Genomic DNA, 10,760 nt, shown 5'->3' on the forward strand with positions numbered 1-10,760 from the left:
CCTGTTCTGTCTCTTTATCAGCATCAATTCACAGCTAGGGCTGACTGGGGTACCTGCTGCTCTTTCTCTGGTCTTTTCATCCCAGCACATGGTTCTCATTTTGTCTACAACCTCAAGGTACCAGTATATTCATCCTAAACATGTTCTCTCTCTCTTTCCTCTTTCTTTCATGCCTTTTCACCTTCTTTTTCTGTTTGTCTTTTTTCTATGATTTCTCCTCTTGAACATTATTTAAGTGCTCACTTAAATGAATGAATCAGAAATGATACCCACTGTCTGCCAGAAACTCTCTTGATTCACTATCTCTCCACTTGACATCTCCAGGGTCCTCATGGTACAGAGCCCTGCTGTTTTATATGTGCTTGTCCCAGAGCATCAAGCCCAAGGACTGGCAGACGGGCATTTATTAGACATTGAATGAATGCTTGACTGAGTATCTTCTTTGCACTCAACTCTACTTAGGTAACTTAAATCACATACGTGTACAATTTAAAAAAGTATATAAAATCTAAGTCGACTGAGATTAGGAAAGTTATGAACAAAAGTTTGGAAGTGACAAGCTGTGCTGTTTCCTTTGGACTGTAGAGTTCTTATAAGCATAAGCAGTTTACAATTACTTCAACTTCAGGGGGTCAGGCTAGTTTGGTTTCAGGGTACAGACCCCACACTTGAAATTTTTCCTTGACACCTGCACAAACAGTTTCAAGGGTTAATCAGGATCTTTTTCAAAATACAAATATATTAGTAATACTGTATTACCTGTCATTTATGTTTTAATAGGATTTATGTCAACCTGATTGATTTCTTTCTAATTCAACAAAAACTCTACAGAATGCTTTTGGTATTGCAGAGTGAATAAGATAGAGCTTCAATCCCAACAACTTGTAGCCAAAAGGGAACAAACTTGATGTGAGTTTGTTGTGTGCATGTACTTCTGTCTGTCTGTCCTCTGGATATTTTCTTAATGATGCCTTCTGATTTCGTCTGTTACCATTTGGTTCATTGGCTCCCTGTAAACTTTCCCCCCCTTGTTTTCTTAAGTTAATGTTGTCACTTATGCCAGGTCAGTTCTTCATGATGCTTGCTTTACTAAGCAAAGACCAAGGAGGGACACTTTACATTCAGAATGTGCTCTGCCATCTCTTTAGTTGATTTTCACTTGCACCTACTACACTAGAGACAAAGAATTTTTTTTTGAGTAAGAGGCAAAGAAAGAAGCTACATTTCATGCTTGAAGCCATGGCACTAGTCTGTAACCAGCCACCCTATCGTGAGCCGATACATAGCTCACAGACCTAGTCCTTCCAAAACCATCATCATGTTGAAGTCATAAAGTCAATCTTCAGTCCCTGTGGACATGTGTTTAATGAATGGTACACAAATTAACATAAGGTTTCCTTTTCCCTGTCTCTTAAATCTAGAATAGGAAAGGCAAAACAATTCTCATATATAATACTCCCAATATACAAATAAAATATGCTTAAATTTCTTCCCAGACTACATTTTAAAAATTTCACCTCAAAACACTGGTCATGAAATTAAGATAGGAATGTTGTATCAATGAGAGGAGAGCTTAGGCGTGAACCCTTAACCCAGCACACAGAGGCTGTGAAAACACTGCTGCTTATGGCTTTGTCTCTACTCTTTATTATCCAGCGGTTGGGTATGTTTCCTCTTTGACTTAAAAATTGTCAGAAAAAAAATATCTCATTTCCTCCAGAAGAAATAAACACAGGCAAAGGTCAGAGAGAAGCATTCCATGGAAGCTGTCCATAGTAGAGCAAAGTGCAAGGCAGGGAGCCTGAGCCAAAATGCCTGCCCGTTAGCAGTGAGGCTCAGGGCCATCTATCTCCACAAGTCTCCACTTTGCAAAGCAAAGGGAGACTCCAGTAGACCCTTCCCCTCCCTCTGCAGGGTCTTGCCTGGCATATGCACTAAATGCTGTATTTGAATTTCTTTTCTTTTAAAGATTTATTTATTTGTGCATACAGAACTGGGGTACAGGCCAGAGGCGCAGGAGCGGTGAGAGGATTCACCAGAGACAGAGTGGGGAGCAGAACAGGCACATCGACAAAGTACATTGCTGAGGGGAGCAGCGGGCGGGCCAGGAGTGGTCTGCGGCTCCATGTGGTCACCTCCGGGGCAGGTGGGGATCGAAATCATGCGGAAGTGGCTTTCAATTCTTAGCGCAGTGCTTTAACCCACTGTGATACCAGGGAGGGCCAAATTGGAATATTTTTTAACAAAATAGTCTGACCTCCCTGGGAAATGCTTTCAGAATCAAATGCAAACTCTCCAGTGAATCTCGTTTTTTGGGAACTGGTTTCCACCAGAAGGAAGGCTCTTCTTCTACCCTTCCCTACATTATTTCTCAATTGCGTCCACTTGATTCCCCTCATCTTACTGCCATTGCCATTACACTGCTCAGATTCTCACCATCTCCCCGCCCCACGCCCAGCCCCCCTAAATTTGCATCTCCTCACCCTCTATAATCCATCCTTCAGTGTCACTATATTTATTTTTTTCAAATACACATTGAGCATTTGTTGGTTTAAAGCCCATACGCAGCACTAAGCATGATTATGTAGCCTAAACCTACACTTCATTTGTTGTTGCTGTTGTTAATTAGTGCATTAGCCAAGGTAATATTTGGTGAGTGAAAAAGGAGTCAGAAACTTTAAGCTGTGGATAGGGTAGAGTTCAAAATGGAGAAGAGGAGATTGGGGATCCGATAAAAGTATCTCTTATGCACATTATATGTTACCAAAGGTGCCAGAGGTGTATAAAAATTTTAGAGGAGCAGCAAATGCTACTCATGAGGGAGAAAGTCACGTTAAAATTTTTAAAGTTAAACATCTGAAAAGCCTGTATTTGACTTCGGTACAGTCTGGTAACTAGAATGAGAACTTGAATCATTAAGGAAAGGCAGAAATCACATTTTATTTCTCATATTTCCTCACTACACATAGCCCAGTACCTTGCACATGATAGGCTTTGCAAGTTTATTTTTGCTGGTATAAGTTTTACATCATGAGATTAATTTTAAAATATGAATAGTATTAATTTCAACCAGTCTTCAAGAAAAGATGACCAGTAGAAACTACATAGGTGTTCTGAAATATCCTCATAGCCAAATTAAGAAAGTGAAAAAGTAAAGGGTAACTTAATTTTACTAATATCCTTTTTTTAAACCTACTTAAGTGCATATTACTAATTGGTGGAAGTCAATCTGAAAAGACTACATACTGTATTATTCTACTTGTATGATATTCTAGAAAAGGTAAATAAAAAGTATATTTTTAGGGCTGTGAAGATATGCTGCAGGATATTATAACAATGAATGCATGTCATTGCACTTTTATTGAAACCCACTATGAATGTACAGCACTAAAAGGAAGCCCTAAGGTGAACTATGAACTTCGGTTGTGATTGTGATATGTCAATGCAGATTACCAGTTCTTTGTGAAAGATCACCATCTTGGTGAGTGTTGTTGATAATGGGATTCTGCAAGATAGGGCTATGTGAATGTTCCTTTCATTTTCATTGGACACCTAAAACTACTCTTAAGAAGTCTCTAAGAACGAAACAAAAAGCAAACTCTTGTTGCCAAAATTATCACTGTATTAAGTAATTTAATTTAACCATATACTTTTTTGTCTTCAATGTTAAACAGATGCATTTATAACAGCTAACTACAGAATGGTACACACCCACAGTTTACCTATCTCTGTAACAGTCAGAGTGGATGGACATTATCTGTGCCATTAACAAATGTAACTGTTACCTCTTCTAGACTCTTATAGCAACTTGCCTGAAGAAAATCTGCGCTTCACTGAACCTGTGTCATGCACCATTCAGTAAAGCCCTTGGGACACTGGGGTTTGAAAGTCAATTGTGTGCTCAGCAACTATCATTCACTGAGTGAATGAACACCCAATGTCATGATTCATTGTTCCAAAATATTTTAGTTTTTTTCCTAAAATCTGGACATGTTCACAGAGCTTATGGCATATATGATCTTCTTATCATTCTGGTAAGAGGTGGGATGGGGTTGAAAATTGTGATGACTTTAGAAAAAGTAACCTCATGGATTATTCATTACCTAAAAGAAGAGAATAGGATTTGATAGTTTGTTATCATGCCATTTTTGATTGTTTTTAATTAAAATAACACCATTTTGATTTGGATAAATTTAAACTCACAATATAGTTTAGAAAGGGGCAGATTTCTCAAGATGGGTGAGTATTTTGGCTTGAAGTCTATTTTCTAAGGGGTCTGTGAAAATTGCTATCCTTTCATTTACGGGAAAGAAGAGTGGGGTTAAACCATTATTCATTAATTAAATCTCTAGTCCACATTATGGAGGATTAATAGAGTTTGCTTTTTCTTTTATATTATGCAAAACATTTGAAAGGTGAAACAATTTAAATGTAAAATGTTTAAACTGTCACTTCTTATTTTGATTTAATTTTATTGAATTGTCCTGAGAGTCTTATTTCAACAAACCCTTGTTATTACTTAAGAATGTCTAAGGTAATCACATGATCTTCAATTCAAGAGTCACATAATTGAAAGTTTAATAGAAACTCCAGAGAAGGGGGTCAAAGTTCATTTAAAGATAATTGCCCTTTTCTACACTGTGATAAAAAAAAATGCATGAAAATAATAGGGGGAAATTCAATGCATTTTGCATTAAACCATAAAAACAGGAACATTTAAAATATTCTGCAATGGTTAAAAATAATTTGTACTCTAATCCCAGTGACCATTTGCCAGGGAGAACCAAAGTTGAGAAAGTTCTATTAAAAACATGACTCAGAGGAAAAAGTGCAGGGGCTGGTAAAGAAGGAAATGATCTGATATCATTCCCAATTGGTTATTTCTAAGATCACATGTTCTGAGTATCTTTAAAAGGAACTGCACTCAAAAGGTTCCATCACACCTCCCTGAAAGCTGTAGCTTCTTTTTCACCTTGAAGAGTAATCCTCAAAAGCTCCCAAAATGTGTGATGCATTTGTAGGTACCTGGAAACTTCTCTCCAGTGAAAATTTTGATGATTACATGAAAGAAGTGGGTAAGGAAATGCGCTATATGATGACTGGATTTGTAACTCTTGCTTTGGGGATTTGGGGATTATGGCAGCTTTTCACTCTTTTAAGATTGTCCTGATATAAAATGCTGCTTTCTATATAGAAGATACAAATGTAACAAGTGTAAATAATTTTAAGGGGGCTGTAAACCCCATAACAAGTCTGTGTGATGCTAAAGTCATTGTAGACCACTGTGACATCTAATGCTTTCTAAAAGTGAACTGATATGGAAGAGTCCAAATGGAATTTTCAGAGTCTGCAGAAATGAAGAAATTTTACTTGCCTGCTAAACTTGGGGATCTTTGGTTTACTTGGTTCTTTGCCTGTTTTCCTTTTGCATATAAAATAAGCAATAATTTGGAAATAAAACCATTTGTATTTCTTAGCATGCAAAAATTTCTGCTATATTTTATCTTAAAGTAATTTTTAACGTATATGAACCAAGTATTTTATTGTTTCCCGATCACTCCAATAAAATGTGTCATTGCTTTATGGCAGACAAAAAAAATCTTAATTTCAGAAAGTGTGTTCATTTAGGGGATTAAGTATATTTCTGACTAGAAATTACAAGGAATGCCATAAAAGTACTAGTAATTCAAAAGGAGATTAATGGAAGCTTTCACTTTTTTAGAGACTGTTAATATTGCGATATGCTGTGTGAAAGTTCTCTAGAAAACTAGGGAGGTAAAGCAAAGGGGTAAGGAAGAAAGTTCTCACTCAGTCAGCTTCTGTTTTGAAAGCTTTACTTCCCACACCCATACATGTAATAAAATCCTACTCAGGAGTTGCAAATTGGAGAGGGTTTTCTACACAATATCGCTATTTGGAGATACAATTTAATCCTTAAATCTTGAGACTCAACTTTTTCTTAAATGATATAGTAGACATGTTTTACTTGCCGGTAAGTCCAATTTTCTTTTATTTCTTTCTTTTTCATATCCAAGAGAGAAATTGGGGACTTTTGCAAGAGACTTAACTTTCTAGAATATCAAGTAGTTGTGATTTAATGAACTTATGTATACTATATAGATATATCAGGATGAGGTTACTTAGCTATTTATTTTTAGAAACGTTTTATACTTTTAGTAATTATATTTAAATTCTTATACCAATGTGTTTTTAAGTTATGAAATGCTAATGCCAATGAAAAACATTAAGCTAACCTGCTGAAATAAGCTGCTATAATTTATGGTCTTTGGTAAATATTTCCTCCATCAGTCAAATAAGGACAGAACCAAGCAAATGAAGAATGTGGCTTTCCCTGAGGCTCATTATTCTAGAATCTCCCTCAATGCTGCTTCCACTCACTATGTTCATTTACTTGTTATGTTTTGTAATCAAGCCAGGGCTTAAAGCAACATATTGCCTCCATGCCTGTGGCTACTTTTCAGACAGAAACCTAAATCAGAGTTTAGGATTACTTAGTTTAACAAGTGTTCTTTCCCCTTTTTTCTCTACCTCTAACCTTTAGTCAAAGAAGTACCTTAAATTTGTATACTTGTATTGAACAATCTGCATATCTATGGCTGTCATAAGCTCCTCGTGATATTTACAGTAACAGCACTGTTGTCTGTATTAGTTATAAGTTATCCATCCTATATCTTACATATGAAAATTAGATTCTTCTTTAAAAAATGAGACTTGGCAGCTTAACTGGGAAGTAAACAATTTCTAAACTTACAACATAGTGATTCTTACATTTTGAAGTTTTTCACAATTAATGTGTAAACTCTCTAACATTTTTAATTTACTGAGATCATCACTGCTCTAAAATGGTTGGAATGTGGGAAACATTTTCAAAGAAATTAATCAAAATCTTCATTTCACTGTGAAGTAATTTGAAAAGCAGCCAAGAAGACTTGGCAGCAAAATACCATGAAGTGTGATTTGTATACAACCAAAATAGATTGTTTTTTTTAAGTGGGTAACTATATCCATACAAAACCCTATTGACAATTCTCTCTTTGACAGTGAAAAGATTGTGCTCACTATCTAGGACAGAAAGGTCAGGTGCTGCCCACCTTTCATGAACTGAGTAAAATGAGAATAGTTGCCCTAAATTAGACTGATATGGTTGATTAATTTGAGAGTTTATTCTGAAAGATTAAACTTGGTACAAATTCTCATGGAAAATTAAAAGTGGGATTCTTGAGGAGCCTAGAATAGGACCTAGAATGGGGAAAATGGAAGAATAAATCTACACCCAGTTGTGCCTCATGCGATTCTTTGACTCCTTACTCTCTCCCCTTCACTACAGGAGCTGCTTAAATGAGGCCTTTAAGATACCCACTAGTGTCTTTTTTTCTTTTATGCTCCCATGTATCCACCTACACACACACCAGCTCTGACTTAAGAAAGCGCCAGAGAATAGTAGCCTTGATGCTTTCTCCCTTTCCCATCTGTAGGTGTGGGCTTTGCCACCAGGAAGGTGGCTGGCATGGCCAAGCCCAATATGATCATCAGTGTGAATGGAGATGTGATCACCATTAAGTCTGAAAGCACCTTTAAAAATACTGAAATTTCCTTCAAACTGGGCCAAGAATTTGATGAAGTCACTGCAGATGACAGGAAAGTCAAGGTAAGTAATAAGGATTTGGAGCAGAGGAGAAACCTAGCTTTTACTTCATCATTAAATTTTATTTGTTCTTTTCTTGTATCATTGTTAATTCATGACTTATTTGATTTCTTTATTTGATTTCTCCCCTCAGGGGCCCTCCAATAGTCCTCCCACCACCAGGGCACCTGTGATCCATCTCTTTCATCCCTTATTCTCCTCCCTCTCCCTCCCTTGCTGTTTGCCTCAGATCTACGGTCATTAGCAAGTTTTGTCTTTTTCCTAACCTTCCATTTAGTTCTCTGTAGTTCACATATAAGTGAAACCATTCAATATTTATCTTTTTCCTTCTGACTTATTTCACATAGCACAATCCCTTCTAGCTCCATCCATGTTTCCACAAAAGGCATGAATGATTCCACCCCTAGGAATCTACCCAAAGGACACAAAAACACTAGTTCAAAAGGAAACCTGCACCCCCATGTTTACAGCAGCACTGTTTATAATAGTCAAGATATGGAAACAACCAAAATACCCCAAAACAAGTGAATGAATCAAGAAGAGGTGGTGAATATACACAATGGAATACTACTCAGAGATCAAAAATAGCCTGGCTTTTAAATGTCCACAACATATAAGAAAGTCACTTTATAAAAAGAGGAAATGCTTCTCATAGTCTAAATATCCCTGACCTCTGCTATCTAAACGTGGTTGTCTTCAATATTTTGGTGAATTTTCCCTTCTTAAAAAGTTGTACTTATGCTTTTTAAAAATTATTTACAAAATTTATTTCTCAAGCCATACATAGGATATTTGAAATGAATTAAAGAAATATAATGTTAAATAATTCTTATTAATAAAGTGGGGGGTCAAACAAGGGTAACACCTATTATATTTCCATTTAACATATTTATTATCTCTATCCCTTCAGTTTTTTTCCAAATGTATGTCTGTATAATATTCTGTTCATCATGTATGTGTGTATAATGTATATGTAGACACACACACACATATATATGTATATACACAACATAATATAATATATATATAATATATATAACATATATTACATTATATATATGGGGTTATATTGAGTTTGGTTCTTAGAAAATACTGAGAAGCAATCGAATGTTTATTTTCTGTTCAAAGAACTACAATTCAGGCCCTCCCTGGTGGTGCAACGGGTTAAAGCACAGCACTGTGAAGCGATCAGCAGCCACTGCAGCAAGAGTGGGCAGGGAGGTGACCGGCATGGTGCAGCAAACCTCTCCTGACCTACCCACTGCTCCCCTCAGCAGTGTACTTTGTCAATCTGCCTACTCTGCTACCCACTCTGTCTCTGATGAAGCCTCTCACTCCTTACATCTCTGGCCTGTACCCCAGTTCTATATGCATAAATAAATAAATCTTTAAAAAAAAAACTGCACTTCGGGGTGTGCAGTTTCAGGTAGAAAGCTAAAATGTGCTCCAAGAAGAGGTAGAAGTTGGGGGTTTATGGGCAAAAAAAGGGAAGATGAGGTAAATGTTTAAATCAGAGCTGATGAATGTTAACAGATTATTCTTTTAAAAAACTTTATTTACTGCACCATGTGGGTCACCTCCCTGCCCAGGGATTAAACTCATGCTGCAGTGGCTGCTGATCGCTTCACAGTGCTGTGCTTTAACCCGTTGCACCACCAGGGAGGGCCTGAATTGTAGTTCTTTGAACACAAAATAAATATTCGATTACTTCTCAGTATTTTCTAAAATGTTCTCCAAGAAGAGGTAGAAGTTGGGGGTTTATGGGCAAAAAAAGGGAAGATGAGGTGAACGTTTAAATCAGAGTTGATTAATGTTAACAACAGACAATTCTTTTAAAAAACTTTTTATTTACTTATTTGTAGAAGAACTGGGGTGTAGGTCAGAGGTGTGGGCATGAAAGGACTTATCAGAGACAGAGTGGGAAGCAGAAAAGGTAGATTTTACTGAAGTACACTGCCGGGGGAGCAGCAGGGGAGACAGGTGAGGTCTGCTGGACCACGTTAACTCCCTGGTCAGAGCTCCAACTCAGGATGTAGAGGTGATAGCACTGGACTTAACTGCTAGGCCATCAAGGAGGCCCACGCTCATACTATTCTTGACTATACATAATTGGTTACTGATTTTATCCTTTGGTAAAAAGTTCATAATTAGTTCTCCTGATAGATGACTTTTCAAACACTTGTCTCTCTGTGGAGTTTCTTAAAATAAATTGCTTTTCCATCCAGTCCATGGGTACCTTTGTACCAGTTCAAAGGTCTTTATTCCTGTTCAAATGATTTGGGCCATGCAATTTCTCTGAAATGGTTCCCAAGTTCCATTTTAAAAATGGCTTCACAGATGTCAACTTCTCATAATATATACACATAAAGGGATGACACACCAGCTATCACTAATTAGAGCAAAAAAATAAATAAATAACTCACAGCACAATAATTCTTCAACAACAGAAGACAATTAAGGGACATAAGATATGGACATGTGGTCATATGAAAAAGATGTAAGGTCCTTCCTGGTGGCTCAATGGGTTAAAGTGCAGCACTGTGAAGATATCCACAGCCACTGCGGCACAAGTTTGATCCCTAGCCAGGGAGCTGACCCACATGGTGTCGCAGACCTCCCCTGTCCCACAAGCTGCTCCCCTCAACAGTGTATTTCAGTCAGTCTGCCTGTTGTGCATCTTACTCTGTCTCGGGTGAATCCTCTTACCACCACCACCACTGGCCTGTACCCATTGTATGCATAAATAAATATATCTTGTATGCATAAATAAATATATCTTTTAAAAAAAGAGGTATATAAATATTTTTTGACAAGAAAAGTAAAAAAAAATAAGAGGGAAAATAGATTGCACATTATTTCCCATAAGACAGTGTTTTTGCTAAAAATGACATATAATTATATCTTATTCATTTGTAGAAATATGGACCAAAATGTTACCCGTATGTCTGAATTGAAGGCTTATGGAATTTCCCACTTTATGACTACTTTTGATTTTTTTAAAAAATGATCTCAATTACGTTATCATTCTACAAAGGCTTTTTTCTTTTTTTTTCAGATACAGGATACCACACATAATAATTTTAAATAAAAATAA

The 10,760-nt window shown here is 36.7% G+C and overlaps 1 protein-coding gene across 1 annotated transcript in view; it reads left to right on the forward strand.

Moving 5' to 3' along the window:
* Positions 1–4,940: 4,940 nt before the first annotated feature.
* The window catches only part of FABP4 (fatty acid binding protein 4, adipocyte), a 6,794-nt gene continuing 974 nt past the window's right edge, over positions 4,941–10,760 (forward strand). The window contains exons 1-2 of the mRNA XM_004679771.1: positions 4,941–5,075; positions 7,497–7,669. Coding sequence (XP_004679828.1) covers positions 5,003–5,075; positions 7,497–7,669 — 246 coding nt within the window. The 5' untranslated portion in view covers positions 4,941–5,002. The remainder of the gene's footprint in view (positions 5,076–7,496; positions 7,670–10,760) is intronic.

This window comes from Condylura cristata, unplaced genomic scaffold (genome assembly GCF_000260355.1).
Source record: "Condylura cristata isolate star-nosed mole 26May11 unplaced genomic scaffold, ConCri1.0 scaffold00009, whole genome shotgun sequence".
NCBI classification, from domain to species: domain Eukaryota; kingdom Metazoa; phylum Chordata; class Mammalia; order Eulipotyphla; family Talpidae; genus Condylura; species Condylura cristata.